General features: G+C 41.9%; 2 protein-coding genes across 2 annotated transcripts; one reads left to right on the top strand and one right to left on the bottom strand.

The window, feature by feature from the left end:
• Positions 1-8,575: 8,575 nt before the first annotated feature.
• Positions 8,576-9,239, bottom strand: LOC119542974 (histone H2A.J). The gene has a single exon (XM_037847528.1). It carries the CDS (start codon positions 9,123-9,125, stop codon positions 8,736-8,738), a length of 390 nt encoding a protein of 129 aa, XP_037703456.1. The 5' UTR covers positions 9,126-9,239; the 3' UTR covers positions 8,576-8,735.
• A 2,880-nt stretch (positions 9,240-12,119) lies between these two features.
• LOC119543306 (histone H4) lies at positions 12,120-16,795 on the top strand. The gene has a single exon (XM_037848083.1). It carries the CDS (start codon positions 12,163-12,165, stop codon positions 12,472-12,474), a length of 312 nt encoding a protein of 103 aa, XP_037704011.1. The 5' UTR covers positions 12,120-12,162; the 3' UTR covers positions 12,475-16,795.
• Positions 16,796-17,200: the final 405 nt, after the last annotated feature.

The following is a 17,200-nucleotide window of genomic DNA, read 5'->3' on the forward strand; positions in this document are numbered from 1 at the left end:
GGTGAGGATGTGACAAATCAGTCTAGGTACAATCAGGAGACAGAAACACACAATGATTTAAAAGGGAGGTTTAATATAAAGTGTTTATTAAACTATGATAGGACAGTAACTATAACATGTAAAGCAAACTTTAGACACACTAGGACTAAGGAAGAATATCCAAGGAAGGACAAATTGGAAAGGCCTCCTCCCTAAGGTTGGGGTTCAGAACTCGTTGGAAAAGATGTGGTTTGCAGCCACTAGATGGCAAAAGACTTTGCTGGGTTGCCCAGGCCAGACCTGGTCCACAATTGCCAGGCAAGCAAGAAGGCAGGGGGCCCAGAGTGTGCCTTCTCCTGTTGAGAGCGTCATGGGAAGGGGGTCACAGTACTGTGAACTCACAAAAGGGAACAATGTGTATTCTGGGCACTGGGACAGAGAACCACCTGATGTCTTCACATCCTGTTTTAGTTTCTCAGCTGTAAAATACCCTACAAAGAGATGGCTTAATGACAAGAATTTATTGGCTCACAGTTTCAGAGTCTAGAAGGCTTGCTTCTTCCCAGGGTTGGTACCTTCTGGCTGGCCAGTGATCTTTGGAGTTCCTTGGCTTTTCACCACATGGCCATGCGCATGGCAGCATCTTCCCCTTTCTCTTCCAGGTTCTGTTGACTTCCAGCTTCTGGCTGCTCCCCTGGCTTCTCTCTCTGAAGTCTTCTCTCTAAGGCCTCCAGTAACAGGATTAAGACTCATTCTGATTCAGTGGAGCCACACTTTAACTGAAGTAATCCTCATCAAAAAATCCTATTTACAACGGGTTCACACTCACAGGAATGGATTGAGAACATGTTTTCAAAACTTCAAGCCACCATATACCTATGCCACTGATGCACTATGCAGCAGCCTGAGCCAACCAGAGATGCGCTTTCCTTCTGTAATGTCCTTCTAGTGCCTTCTACTGAGGAAGCCTAACATCATGCCTCCTTAGACTTTCCTCCCTGCTTTACGTCCCTAGGAGGCTGAATTGTACTGCACCAATGGGCTTTCTTGTCTCTTGACCTCCATTTGGGCTGGGCAGTGGGCAGCAGGAGACTGGAGGTAGGGAAGAAAGTGAGGTCATAGTATTTATCCCCCTGACTCCTCCCTGTCTTGGGTTAGCTTTCCTTGATTTTTGCTGTATGCAGGCGCCCCTCCACATAGCATCCTCCTTCTAGGTCTGGTAACCACCCTCCCCTCATTCCATCTGACCTAGGAGTGGCCATGGAGCACAGCTGTCACTAACTGGACTTCCAGTGATTGCACTAGCCCTTCCTTATGGTCTCCCTGCATGTTCCTAACCTCATTGTCAATTGTCCCTTTATTAAATTTTCCTCAGTTTATCCCATTTGAGCATGCCATTGTTTCCTGCCAAGACCCCAGCTGATATGGCACCCAATAATATTTACTGGAATAAATAAATAATATATGAAAGAGGTCATCGAATACACATAACAAATGAGTTAATATTTATAAAACTTGCAGAGTCTGGCTCACAGTAAAACAATGTCAAGAGTTTGCTAGAATAACATTTGCATTTCAGAGCGAGAACTCCACTGTCGTGTGGGGAGTACACTGAAGGGTGAAAGAGTAGGGATGGGACGACACATTAGACCACGTCAGGAAAGAGATGAAGAGCACCCACGCTAATGCAGAGGGTGCAGGAGAGGAGTTGGAAGATCCGTTTCAGAGAGAGAAAGCACAAGACTGGATAATCAGTTGGACATGGGGGCTGAGGCAGAAAGGGAAGAACTTAGGGTCTTTAGCTTAGGGCCTTGGTTGCATGATGCTGTCGTAACTCAGGTAACAGCAGTTAACACGTATAGCATTATCTACTGTGTGCCAGAATTCTTCTAGGTGCCTTATGTGTATTAGTTTATTTAATCCTTACAAAAACCTATGAGGTAGGTTCTGTCATAACCCCTCACTTTACGGATGTAACTTACCCATGGTTACACAACTACTTACAACTAGTAAGTAGAGGAGAAGAGGTTGAGTCTACGCAGTCTGACTTAGTAGACAGGGAGGAGAGGGGAGTAGAAGGATGAGAACTGGTCCAGCTTGCAACAGGCTGAGGACGAGATTCTGAGATAACTTAGTGGATATGTTAAGTAGGTAGGTGAACTATGAAGCTCGGAAGGCAGGTAGGGGATATATATTATAAACTCTGAATGAGAAATAGGACAACACAAAAGGGAAAGAGAAAAGTGAAGCAGAAAATCAAAGGTAATCATAACAATAGTAGTAATTTATTGAGCTTTCACCGTACATGAATCAGTCACTAAGTACTTTATAATGGGAGAGATATTTTATTCTGCTTTTATGCATGAGAAAACCAATGGTTAGCAAGCTTATGAGTAAATGCCTAGATTTTTATTGTGCTAAATTTTTTTCTGACATGAGTTCAAATCAGAATAACATTAATTATCATTAAAGCATAATTTATTATTAGAAAAACATGGAACACTACGTTAAAGGAACTGGAATATTCATAACCTAAATGAAGATCTATACAAAAAGATAAATTCAAGAGAGAAAGTTCACTGATGAACATGAAAACAAACATGCTGTTAGCGCGTTCAGATGTTTAAAATACATAAATGTGAGACTGAAATACTCAACGACAGCTGCTTTCTTTTGTGGGGCACATGGACACTGTCAACATTTGCCTTGAGCTGTCTTTGTCTCCTTTCACTGCTGAGTAACTCCTCTTCTCAGTGTCATATTATTTCTTTAGCTATTGAGAAAGGGAAAAGCAGTCTATGACAGCTAGCCTAGCAACTGGCCTATAGTACGATCAGTTAGGCTTTGGTGTTAAGAGTTGGCTCAACACTGACAACCACGGTGTTCTTTTGAACATAAACAATTTCAACAGAACACCAACACCAGACAAGGCCACCCTGTGGCCATGAAGGATCAAAACAAAAATAAGACTGCTCTGTAATCATGTCTGAACACAAACAAAAACACGAGCATTATCCAAACCACAAAAATACTGAATAGCTCTCTATCCTGGCCAATATGCATCAGCATATTTACCAATTACACCTTCAGCCTTGTTTCATTCCTTGCATTTTATAGATAAGATTTATTAAGATACCCAATTATATAGACTTACCCCTATTTCCTACAGCATACAATCCAGAGCAAAGCCCCCAAATCAACTAATACAAAACCAAATCCTATAATAAATTCTTCTGACACTCTTTACTGAGATGCCCCACATTTCCTCATGGTGTGTATTCTCTCTTTCTGCAATGAGCAATAAACCCAACTTGCTCAACTACAGGTGTGTTCCTGATGGTGTTTGACTAGAGGGCATAGAAAAAAAATACAGATTCATTGAGATTCAGCTAAAGTACATACTGTCTTGGACCAGGACCTTCAGTGGTAGTACAGATATCTGAGACCCCTTGTGATTCTACCTGTTTGAGATACTACCAACTCATGCCTGGGAGGTAAGTTCATGCTGAAATGATTTCCTATGTTTTGTTGAAGCACTTCAATGTTGAATTCATTTTGTTTCCTTAGGAATAAGGTCTCTGGGAATTTTTTTGGTTATCTGATTAGGTTTGTATTGTTATTTGGTAAAACTGTTTTTAGTCTCCTATCCCCTGCTCCCATGGCCTGTCAGCTTGTTTAATGTTTTAGTGTTGTCTAAAAGAGGATGAACATAGGTGTGATAAATCTGTCCAGAAGAGCTGGTCCCCAAGAGCTGAAGAGTTCAGAAGGTCTCCTCAGACCTACAACCCTAAGACAAATTTTGCTTCAGGTCACATTTCCAAACCTTATAAGGACTTCTTCTTCATGCTTGTCTTCGTACTCTTGAGAACTTGTTTGTTTAGTCAGTCTGCATGGAATCAAAATGTTTAGTCTGGCCTCATGATGACTGGCCTTTAGCCAAGCTCTGGAGATCAGAAGTTACAATATACCACATTGCAGACCATCGCATTTCTCCTGGGGTCTGTGCAATCTAAAACTATGCCTCTTCCAGGCTAAACACCTGCTTTCTTCATGTTTTCTCACTACTATGCTAATCTGTACCTTTATCTCTCTAATTGGCAGTTTCACAAGGGGAATTGTGGTGTCCCTCTGGGGATTTTCGACATGAACAGGAGAGGACATTTGAAAAATACTGTAAAATAGAAAGCAAGGAAACCCTAAATAAGCAGTTTGTTTAACATAGGACTCATTCCTCCTTCATTTCCATACTTCAGGGATTAATAAATGCTGGCTTTTTCATTGTACAGCTTGATAAAATTATCAAAGACCCAAGTTATGTCTAAATCTGTTGTCATTCTCTTGTGTCTGTATGTTAAAATCTGTTTTTTTTTTACACCTAATTTCTTTCCTGTCCTTGAAAAGAGAATAAAAATGAAACTTTACAGTGACAATTTCATAACTGTCTAAAGTCAGCTTATTTTCATTTTTTTCTGGTTACTCTTCCTCCTTGTTTTCCTCTCTTGTGAAATGAAACATTGAAAATATCAGATGATCCAAAAAAAAAAAAAAGTTTGCCAGGGGAAATTTTATTATAATTTAAATGTTCTAAAATTTCCTATATTAGTTTTATGAGTTAGTAGCTTGTTTAAAGTTAAAATTTAAATGTTAAAAAAAAAACAATATACAACTAAATAGAACGACAATAAGGGGTATCTTTTTAAAGGGTTTCTTTATCAATAGTCTACTTGGCTTTTTAAAAAAAAGTTTTTGTTGTTGCCATATAAACTCACATTTCTTTAAGTGCAATACAAAGATGTAAAGGGTAAAAATGCATTCCTTCCAATGCCATTAGGAAAGTGAGACTGCTTTTCAGTATTTCCCATGTGTGGGAAAATGTAATAACTTTTGAGGAATATTTTCTACTCATATGGCAAAACATAAGGCAACTGGGGGGTGTCAAGATGAACAGTGATTGAAATTGTGAAAAATCTCTATCCCATGATGCTATTTCCTCCTGGTTTCCTCCAGGCCATGTTCTCTTCTTCCTCTGCCAGTCGCTTAAATCTCATACTTCCCGGTGTCTCCCCTTGGCTGCAGCTATTCTCATTCTACACATTCTCCCTGGATGACTTGATCCACTCTGGCCATTTTTAGTTTAGTCAGTCAGGCTAACTCAGACCCAGACCCAGCTCAAGTGTCACTCCCCCTGCCAGCCTGTGTCCCCTCCAGGCTTAGTGATACATGTGTCCTTATTCCCTATTCCTATAACACCCTGAGCTTCTCTTTAGTTACATGCAGCCCATTATACTACAATCTTTTTTTTTTTTTTTTTTGAGTCTGTTCCACATTAAACAACTGTGACTTCCTAAGCCTAAGCTACCAATCAGAGGTTTACAAAGGGAACACATAGTAAATGCTCAATAGATTGTTGAACAACCAGGTTCCATTTTTAATCTGAGTGGGGGCACCTAACAAGCCATTAACTCCAAACCAGGCTGAATTCAGGGGGAAAATGCAAATTTCACCAACTATTTATTATTCTTTTCTGTTAGAGTTGAAATTGTGAATTTCCTGTAATTAGTAATACAGCACTAGATTTCTTTTTATGGTTTATTTCCACAAAAGTCACAGGATTGCTAGAATGCCACATTTACCGATTTCAGTAGGTCCCATTACTATTTCTACTCGCTCTAAATCCAGTCTCATTTAGAAATAATAGCTACGATACATTCAGCACTTTTCTATATGAGAGACTTAGTGTCCTCATTCACATTATTTCACTGAAACCTCCCTCAAACCCTCCAAGCTAAACACTACTAGCATGCTCATTTTATAGCTGAAACTGAGTGTTAAAGATGCCGAGTAACTTTTCCAAAATCACACAACTAGCAAGGAGCAGAGGGCAATTGAATCTAGGTCTTATTCTGGAGAGCTTGGGCTTGAACTCTTGCACGCCACAGCATATGATCTTTCAACAAAGGATGATATACCCTATATTTTCAATATTACTTTGTGAAGAGTTTGAATATAGTATGCCAGACATCACCAATCATGGGGCTGGACTAAATCTTTTGATTCTAGGCAGACAAAACTAGACAGACCAGTTCTCAGGGACACAAAGACAACACTGACCCTGCAGGAAAAACAAAGATCAAAGTGTGGCCAAGTCACAGCCTGCCACACTAAAATGGCTTATCTCTACAGGAAAGGACATGTGTCTGTAAATAAAACTATGGATTGTGACAACCAGAATTCAATACCCATCAGTTTCATTTGGCATGTCTTCTTGCCAAATGGTCTTGTGGTTGAAGAAATATTGGCCGGTAAGTTAACAATACATTGGCAATTACTATCTGTTCATCAAAGATGACAGGCTGAATTGATTTTGTCGGAGGTATGCATTTTAACTGCTAATAAATCATTTTGGTTAAAAAACCCTCAAAAAAACAGAAATGGTGAAGGGATGTATTGAGGAGAATCCCTGGGGCAGTGGCAGCTAGAAGTTGGGTGGGGCTGGAGGTAATTACCATACTTTGTGTATGTTGCTTGTTCTGCTCTTCCAGTGACAGGGTTAGAGAGACTCCTGTGACTCTTCAAAGGAAAAGGCAAGGCATATTTTTCTTAGAAATTGTCTTGATGTCCCTTGTCCTCATTTCTCTACCATTTTAGTCATAATCTTTCAGACGCCTCAAATCTTTTGAAAATTGTTCTTAAATGTCAAAACAGCACCTGATATTTACATAACTTTTTTTTTTGCTCCCTCCACTGCCCTACCCTCCCAAGCAGCAATATTACGAATGAATCCTCACCATTGGACACACACATGCACACAAAAAAATCCTATTACAGTTATGGTTAACTATCCTTAACCTGTAAGGATAAAAGTATATCCATAGGAAAAAAGAACTTTCAATTTTTGAGCTCACAAAGTAAATAAGTAATCTCAATCCTCAAAGCAGGGATTGTGACTATTTTACATATGAGGAAACAGCCTTAGAAAGGTCAAGTTATTCTGGGAGGAGGGTAGGGGTTGGAGGAAATGGCTGGATGCCCTGGAACAGGCTCATGGTACTCTTGGGATCTATTCTCCTTAAGACATTAGGAGGATAGTCTGCCTTCAGGTGTATGTGACCTGAACTGTACACAAATCAGGTATGGCCAGATGGGAGAAATAATCCCAACATCAATTCTACAAACTACAGAGAGACACAAGTATTAATGGAAGCTGAAAGGGAGTACTTTCTCTAATGTTATCTTATTTATTTCTTTACTGTCTTGTTTTAAAGAGCCAAGAAAAAAAAGTAAACTTCAAGAATGGCAGTGCTGTACTCCCACCCCCTAGTACAAAGCATGACATATACTGATGCTTGATAAACACTGGGGAGGGAATAAATAATGTCCACATGGGAAAACAGGCCAACCACTAAGGGTGAATACATACCATATTTTTTCTCAAGAAGACTTCAATTCTGACCCATAGGAAAGATGAGTCCAAAGACACGAGATCTAAACTGGGATCTTTATTGTGGATCCTGTGGATCAGGATGAAGCTTGCTGAGAAGGATGAAATGGAAGTGTCAACCAAGGGCAGAATAGGATTACTAGTGGTTTAACTTTTAAATGTGGATTCATGATCTGAAATGCACTTCTCCCCTTGTAAGTCATTTGGCCTTACCTTTGCTCACTTATTTATTAAGGCAACCCCTGCCACTAAGCACTGGAACCCCTAGAGGCATTGTTGTAATGAGGTCATTACTTCAGGCCAGTGGTGGACCATATGGAATTTCAAACAGGTTATTTGTTGAGTAAGAATAACCTCTTAAAGCAAGGGATTCTTTTGTTGTTGTTAGAAAGCACAAACTGATTACATTTCCAAAGGAGTATAATGATTGAGTCAAGACCCTACTTAAATTAGAAATTTGTGAAAAATCATTTTAAAAGCTTGTAGGCGCTGCAGTTATGCCTATGAATGTGAGAGAAACGAATTTCCAACCTCATGACTCACGTTTTTGTATTACACATATACCGAATACTTTTTCATTCAAAAACAAACAAAAAAATGCGAGCCAAACATAAGTGTGCTAAATAAAAGTATGTGAAATACAAAACCCGAAAACACAAACAGCTATTAGGCTACGTTTCTTAAGTTGATGCCGTGTCATCAAAGCTACACTTCGAAGACAGAAGTTACTCTACCTTTTGAAAATACGAGGAGTGAAGTAAAAATGGCCGAAGAGACAACTTCCTGCCCGGGACTGGCTCGTCCCTTTGGTCCACTTCCGAATACTGGGACCTGAACCGCCCACTGACAGCGCTGGAAAGCTAAGGCCCAGGGTGTGAAAACTAAAACACCTCCCGCCGCTTGAGCACTTACTTCGGCTCTTCCTTTGCCTTAAGGCGAGCAGGGAGCTTCCAACCCGGCTCACTTCCAGGCCAGTGGGTCCTTCCTGGTCTCCCTCTTCAGCCCATAAACCCTCAAGGGTGACCTGTGGACCAGAACAGCCAAAAAGTAGCTCAAATCGACCACCAGAACCTGCACCAGGGATTCCCCGGCCGCCCTCCCCTCCCCCGGGGTCATCCGGCAGATCCCCGCGACTACACAGCTTTCTCGACCACATGATTTTCACCGACTTTATTGGTCCCCGACCCCGGCGGGCCCCTCTAGATCGTCCCGGTCCTCCATGACACCCAGCACATTCAAAGACACCGAGAGCGGCTAACAAGGAGCTTTTGCTGGGGAAGCCAGCTCGCCTCGCTTCCCTGTGGCGGCATCGGTGTCACTTGCTCTTCGTCTTCTGACTCTCCGTCTTCTTGGGCAGCAACACAGCCTGGATGTTGGGCAGGACGCCGCCCTGAGCGATGGTCACTTTCCCCAGCAGCTTGTTTAGCTCCTCATCGTTGCGGATGGCGAGCTGCAGGTGCCGAGGAATTATCCTGGTCTTCTTGTTGTCGCGCGCGGCGTTGCCAGCCAACTCCAGGATCTCTGCCGTCAGGTACTCCAACACCGCGGCCAGGTACACCGGCGCCCCAGCGCCCACTCTCTCCGCGTAGTTGCCTTTGCGCAGTAATCTGTGCACTCGACCCACGGGGAACTGCAGGCCCGCGCGTGAGGACCGAGACTTGGCCTTTGCCCGCACTTTGCCGCCCTGCTTCCCACGACCGGACATGCTCGACTCTCACCCAGGCCTTCCACAGAGGACAGATAACAAAGAGACCCTGTACCGGCTCCACAATGAAGCGAGCCACCCCGGAACTCCCTTTACCTGTTTGCGGCCACTAAACTGCGACTTCCCATTGGGGGCGGCAACATCCCTCGGCTCCGGTGACCAATGACGGGCAGGCTCTGCTTGCGACTAGCGAGTTAGCAGAGGGACCGCCCTCTCCAGCTCTCACCAACCGAAAGCAGCAGCTCCTAGCTCTCATTTACATAGCCTCTAATATGAGTGCCCTGCGCCCGAATGCTCCGCTTTTGGGGACCCGCTGAATTTAATGGACGCTTAGGTTTCGGCATCGAAGCTCATGGCCAAGGAAAGAAAGTCTTAAGAATTAAGGAAGTGTGGTTGGAAACAGGAAAACCCAGAAGTAGAGCTCCTCCGTCCACAAATACGAAGCGCTGGAGCAAGAGATGTCCCTATCAAAAGGGAACGCACCGTGTGCCAGACCTAGCCACGCTCTCTAGGTAGATTTTCTTATTTAAAACAGCGTCCTGGCAAGGTGCTTTTCTGACTTCAGAGTCCGCGCTTGAAGGCAACACTGCTCCCCAAACGAAATCACAACTTCCCTACCGACTTCTGGCAGCTCAGTATAGGATACGTTGCCTGTTCCTTTAAACAAGCCCCTGCAAACGCAGATGCGGCCGCTCTTAGCCAAACGGTGTAGGAACAAACTGGCCATCTGACCTTTCATAACTAGCCCAGATGATACAGGGAGATGATTGGCAGCTTACAGGTTGCCAATCTTCTGCCTGAGGCTTCTAGACATGAATGCTTTCCGCTAAAGCGGCAGGAACAAGCTCGCGTGGCCAAAATTTAACATCTCTTTTCTTCGAGATTGTGGTGCCTTTGGACTCCAGGGAGAGGCCTCAGGCGCAGCTCAGTCGCTGAGGCTGAACGTCTTGGGTTTGGCTTGCGCGGTGGAGGTTGCGGCGCCGCGAATCGCATTCTCCACCAAGACTTTGAAGACGCCCGGGTTCTCCAGAGGTGGATACCGTTGCATAAGACGTTCCGATGGCCCTTGAAACCTCTCCTTCCTCAGCCCTCCACCGCTCTTACGGCGCTCAGCGGGTCGTGAAATCACTAAAGGAAGAACGGCAGCAACTGTCCTTACATATCCACATTGCAGACCTGTAGCATTTGAAACAACGTTTTGTTTTGTTTTGTTTTTTAATTAGAAATTGCTTTCTATTAACCTTTCGTTTACCTCAGCATTTTACACAATTATAAAATTACGCTGCTGATGTGATCTAATGTTAAACATTTACTTATTAAAATAAACACTATTTTTATCTGGATTATAGTACCGCTTTGAATGAAAAGTAAAACAAATTTACCCTCTGTCCTAATAAAGGTTTGATTTAATTGAACTAATGTTTTCATTTATTTATGTGTAGGTTTTGAGTGTCTAGCACAATATGGTAGGGACTTAATTAATGTGCTTGGAGCTGAAAAGCAGTATATTGTAATGGTTAAGGTAGTGATCCTCGAGCCAGACTGCTTAGGTCCAAATCCTTTCTCTATCATTTTCTTACCAGCTGGCCTTAGATAAATTATTTAACCTGTGTACCCATCTCAGAGTGTTGTTTTTAAGATTAAATACATTAGTAAGCACCCAATAATTGTTAGATATACTAATAAATGAACATGCAAATTTCTGATGCAGTTTTTAATGAGATGTTCCTGGAACGAGTTCTGTAAAATGCCTTAAATTTTTTACCAATATCATGGGAAATTCTTAGAGTTTTTTCATTATTATTTTGGACACGATTTTTCCTTTTATTGTAAGTAATGGCAACATCTAATTTGAAGGTGTTTCAATGTTAATTTCTTAAAAAGAAGAGTAAATACAAATAATTCAACCTATTTTACTGTTACAAAAATCCTGATCTCTTGAAGGTCTTATGGAGAATTGTCTTCTTTCCTCTGAATCAAGGATTAAAATCATGAAGTACAGTTTGACTATTCAGGATTTTTTTTTTTTCTCAGCCATACAGTCTTCCCTGGGCTCTTTTAATTCTTAATTAACAAAAAGGCACTTTTTGGGTTTTGCAGATGGGCAAGGAATGAAGCAAGTGAAAAATTGTAAGTATTTAGAAATTCAGTGAATTTTTACCAGAAAGCTTTCCTTCTGGAAAGGCTCGTCCTTCAAAATTAGGATCAGGGAGCCAAATTTACTAAAATATTCTTTGAAATGTTAAGCACCTGGCAAAGAGCTATGAATCATCCTTAAACACTGCTGCCTTTTAAAGCAGTAAAATCTAGGAGGAAGAGTTCTGTCTCCCTCTAAGAGCAGTGACACTTTATTGAAAGCTTTGTTTCGGTTCAGGGATTCTATGAAGGAAGGGGTTGAGAGCTTCGTGATAGGGGGACACGGTGGGGGTAAGGAGGGAAGGACTAGACCTTTTGAAATAACTTTATCAAACTTATCCTCAGATACTTAAGAGAAAAAAAAACTAAAGGAAAGGAAAAAAACAAACAAAAAAGCTCTAAAGTAATTGCTTTGAGATCTAATAAAATTTAACAAGTTTTTTTGTTCCTATTAACCGGCCTAATTTTCACCTGAGTCCGGGAATAGTATTATATGAGTAAGTATTCTGTTTGAAAAGAAGAGTTAGGGAGCATAGGGCCTCCTTCTGTTTCTTAAGCGCTGAGAAAATGCAATCTAAATTCTATTAGCTCATTTTGTTAAAACTTTCAAATATATCATATTGAGCGTTTCTTCAAATTTATGGCAAAAATATCAAAAGTTTTTCCCAAAATGCAAACAAACAAAATCAATCTCCTTTTGCTTACTGCTTACAGTCTCTTATCTCTGCAAGAAAAAGATTCAATTCTAGATAGTGAAAAAAAGTCTCCGTACGCGGGGTCTAGAGCTCCGCCCACTTAATTCAGGTTTTCAATCAGGTCCGCTTCAAGGGGATAAAGGCTGCGCTCTAGGTCTTACCGACTTATTGTTTGCTTTGTCTGTCAGAGTTTGCTTTTCGTAGTCATGTCGGGGCGAGGCAAAGGCGGTAAAGGGCTGGGGAAAGGGGGCGCCAAGCGTCACCGGAAGGTCTTACGGGACAATATCCAGGGCATCACCAAGCCTGCGATCCGTCGGCTGGCCCGCCGTGGCGGCGTGAAGCGCATCTCTGGGCTCATCTACGAGGAAACCCGTGGAGTGCTGAAAGTCTTTCTGGAGAATGTGATCCGCGACGCGGTGACTTACACTGAGCACGCGAAACGCAAGACGGTCACGGCCATGGATGTGGTGTACGCTTTGAAACGCCAGGGCCGCACTCTGTACGGTTTCGGCGGCTGAGCCGTGCCCGCAGCTTCTCTACGGAACTCCAAAGGTCCTTTTCAGGGCCCCCAAAGCTTCAAAACAAGAGCTGTTAACATTTTACATAACTAAAGGCTGTCTCATCTAAACGTAAGATAGGTGGTGTGAATGTACCATTGCGGATAACATTGGTCGAATGCTTGCTCTCCTAACAGCTGCTCTTGGTGGGTCTTTTTCCCACCTGTACGGAGAGTAAAATGAGAGGAGGCATAACGGCTATAGTGTTCTGATTGGGGATCCCGGGGGCGCATTGGAGTTGAGGCCTCGCTCTTTTACTTGAGTGTGGAATTAAGTTTGGGAGAAGGGACGTCCCTACCTTAACAGTCGTTTCGTGAGTGGCAGCTGAACTCTCGGGTTTAGAAGATAACATAGTTAACTTTTATGCAAATGAGGACTGGGCTGGAGGGGAAGCTCAAGCTTCAAAGAGGGTGGTTCCTCGCCCGCCGACTGCGGCCTCTTAGGCCGCGGGAGCCTCGGCGTCCAATAGGAAAGCGGCTCTGCAGACAAATCAGAAGCTGCCAAATGCGTCCGGTAGTGTGTCCCACTGGAGCTACCCAGCGTGTAAAGTGTATCTTCGCTGATGTATTCAGTGAGAGGTGAGCAAGTCCAGACGCTAAAACATGGCGGTAAAGTGCAGGTGACGCCCAACAAAGCTCGTGGGCCCACCGCGCAAACGAAGCTGCGCTGAGTGGGTGGGCATCCGGGCACCCGAGTACTTGACCGCGGAAATCATGGAGTTGATGGGCAGGGGCAAAGAAAGTAAGCGTTCCTCCACCTGCAGTTCGGCATTGAAACGGCGAGGAACTCAACAACTGGCTGGAAATCCGCATCCCAAAGCGGCGTCCTGCTTCACGTCCAGGCCGTGCTGGTGGCGAGAGCAGGGATTGGAGGGGACGATTGGGGGAGTCCACCTACGGACAGGCCGACGGGGACCACCAGTGAGGCGAGGTGGGGCGGGTATCGGTAGCATCAGACACGCTACAGCTGGTTCTGTCGCTCCTAACCTCTGTTATGTAGAAAGAGAATTGGGAAGAGAGCTTTAGAACCTAAAATTTCAATGGGGATCCCATGCAGCGTTAACGAATCTCCTCCAGGTCTGTCTTTTCCAAACATCGTGAAAAGTCACTTAGGTCCCTGGAGATGGTTGGCTGGGGTCGCTTTGGGTGTTTTCCAGCCTTAAAGACAGCGATGCATGTCTCGTTTAAGAACGTCCCGGTTTTTGACATCAAATGTTCTCTAGCCAGGAAAACATTTCCTGTATTCACTCAGCCTGAGCCTGTCATCATACTGTAATGGTTACAAAACCACTTACTGAGTGAGTGCTTACTGTGTGCCAGATACTTTGAACATACTTTATTCCATGAACACATTTGACTGCCTAGCAAATCCATGAAGTATTTATTATTAATTCCCATACACAGATGTGGAAACTGATACAGGGGTTAAAGAGCTGGAGCCAGGATTTCAACCCAGCTCCGTTCTATTCTGCACCCCTTGCCCTTAATGCTTGTGCTGCACTGCTTCTGGCATAGAGGCTTGTGTCCTTTACTGATATCTCACTTCTAAGCACTTTCTCCCACTCCATAAAGGCTGAAGTCTATTCATCATGCTGGTATTTCTCAATTTTTAAGACAGGGAGACAGTGCCAGAAGCTCGAATTTCTTTAACACAATTGAAAAACTGAGTTACTTAAAGGAAACAGTAGACTCTGGTACACTACTCTGCCCTTTGTTGAGTAAATGAGTGAATTTGCATAGATAAATAACACATCACCTATTTGTATGCGGGTGTCGGGGGAGAAGGTGAGGTGACAACGGAAGCAGAGGGATAAAAGGCAGTGTGAGGAGGGGCCACAAGCCTAGGATGAAGACAGCTTTTAGAAGGTGGAAAAGACAAGGAACTTATTTTCCCCTAGATCCTCCAGAAGGGACCAGCCCTTCCAACACCTTGATTTTTATCCCTGTAAGAAGGCTCATTTCGAATGTCTTATCTCCAGAAATGTAACAGTAAGTTTGTATTGTTTTAAGCCTCTGAGTTTGTGGTAATGTGGTGCAGCAGCAACAGGAAACTAATGCACAGCCTTTCACTACCGTGCACTTGGTGAAGGCCTCACATGCTTTCGGGAATCTCACTCAGATGGCTTGCCTCTCCCCAGCCTTCAGAATGATTCCCCCATGTAAAGGTCCTGTGGGGGAGTTGAGGGGAGCTTCTGTGACTGAAGCTTCTGTGGATTCTGTGTGTCACCGCAGTCCATGTGTGTGGTGTAAGGCCTGAAATTCAGGTTCAATATTATGTGCTGCCTTGATATCTGAAACCAGGGGATGCCTTGAATGGCCTAACCATAAGTACCCCACCTCCCCACTCTGCTCCTGTGGATGAGGTCTCATAGCAGAACAACCCTCTTTACCAAACAGACTAAATGCAGTTCCTGTTTATTCCTGAATAGTGGGGTTCGTTTCCCTGCCAGACCAAGGAATTATCCAAACAAGCCAATCACATCCTCCTACAGGAACCAGGGGGCACCTCATTCTGATAGTACAAAAGCCTGCCTCTGGCAGGCCCTGGTTGCCCACTCTGTTCCTGAGTGCACCCCCCATGTGGCCCTGCATGGCATGTGGTGTCCTCCCTATGCCCACTGTGAGTATATGTGACTAATAAACTACTGTCAGTCTCATCTCTCCAGTGTAGAGCGCCATGTGTTCAGCCATCCCTATATCCCTAGTGTGTATTTAGTATTTGTAAATATATAAAGATCTCTTTAGAACTTGAGAACATAACATTTTGTTTCATTTTAGAAATCTAGTAAGTATTGTCATGTACGAATTCAGAAGTACAATGAATTAGAACTTGGTTACTTTATTCATCCTTGGATGGACTTTTTTCCTTTTCTGTATTAACCAAAAATAAGAGGTGGAAAATAGAATGGTCTTATGTTTCACTGAGCTGGAGTGGAATACTAATATGTATTTAGCATTTATAAATCAGTTGTTGGACCAGACATTCATCAGTTGTGTCAGGGAAGATAAAAGATAACCCTAGATTTTGGAAGTATAATGTGTCAATGTGACATCTCTTGTCATTATATGTCTCTTTTTTTTCAGGTCCAGTCCTATCATTCTATTACATGACATGCTGTGATTATTATTAATTTCTGTGTGGATGGACATTTAGGTGATGCCTGTTTGTTTGCTACCATGAACAATAGTAATATAATGAACATTCTTGTAAAACTGAACAATCTTGAAGACATGTAGTTTTTCTCTTTAACGCATATACCTAGGCATTCAAATAATGAGTTATAATATGTGGACATCTTCATCTTTACAAGATGGTGCCACAAAGTTTTCCAAAACAGTTATTACAATTTATCTTCTCATGTAGTATAGATGACAGTTCCCATGTGCCACTTCTTAGCAATACTTGGTATCATGAGACTCTAATATTTTTGCCTGTTATTTCATTATGGTTTTAAATCTAAATTCCCCATTTCCTATGAGATGGAATATCTTTTCACATTTTTAATTTGTAATTCATATTTGTTTGTTTAATACCACTTCATGATTTGACTAATTTTTCTATTGAGAGATCTTCTTCTTACTGAATTCTTCATGTTGATTCGAGTAAGCTTTTATTGGTTATATGTATCATAAATAGCTTACCTCAGTGTATAGCTTAACATTTTGCAGTCCTTATGACATCTTTTGATAAATTGAAATTCTTAAGTTTAATGTAGTTAAGCACATCAAACATTTTCAACTTGCCAGTTCATTCAACCAACTGGGAAAAAAAAATCACTAGTGACCAATTCAGGGGAACAAAACTTGCAGCTCTTAACACCAGGCCCAGTTTAAGAGAGGGTGGTGCCTATAAAATTAAGAAAAACCATCTAACTTTTTTAACTGTGATATTTCTCCTGCCTAAGGGGCATTGTATAGACCAACTTAAGAGTTAAAATCCTTTTGCATATTCAATTTTTAACTTGTAAAATAAATGCAATTATAAAGATACCCTCTGAGAAACTATTTTCTGAATTATTAGGGGGGATATTTTTAAGGATGTTATACTGCTTTGCATGGTCACAAAAACTTTGAGTGAGCATATCATTTAAGTGTTTAATATTATTATTTTCTGTTTTAATAAATTATTTAAGATTTCCTTCATATTTGTGAGTACCATCTAGATGTATGACAATGTTTACACTATTCTCAAATGTATTCAATATATTTAATATATTCATCAAGTTGGTCTTTTGATTTACTAAATGGAACCCATTCCTTGAAGAAAAAAGAATCAAATTAGCAGGGGCATTTAATAAAACTTACTGGTCATTGGATTGAAATGGTTAATCAATTCAATAAAATTATCCAAGTAGTCAATACAATACGATTACATACTACATCTTTTTCTAGAATAAAAAAATAAATGTGTAGTACCAGGTCTAGATATAAACAAGATAGGTCCATAAGTCAACTCTATTCAATTTAACAACCATAAAATTTTCACATATCTCAAACTCTACGGAGTGAGGAATAGAGATATTTGCAAAGGTAGACAGCTTCATGCAAATTGGATTGCTTAACCTTGATTCTTCATTAGTCAAATGGTGGGATTTTTTTTTTTTCTTTTTATTTGCAGAATAGAATGTAAATGTTGGCAATCTTGACAATATAACTTTTATATTGTTGGATAAACGATGTGAAGGAAC

The sequence above is a fragment of the Choloepus didactylus genome, chromosome 8 (assembly GCF_015220235.1).
Source record: "Choloepus didactylus isolate mChoDid1 chromosome 8, mChoDid1.pri, whole genome shotgun sequence".
Classification (NCBI taxonomy): Eukaryota; Metazoa; Chordata; class Mammalia; order Pilosa; family Megalonychidae; genus Choloepus; species Choloepus didactylus.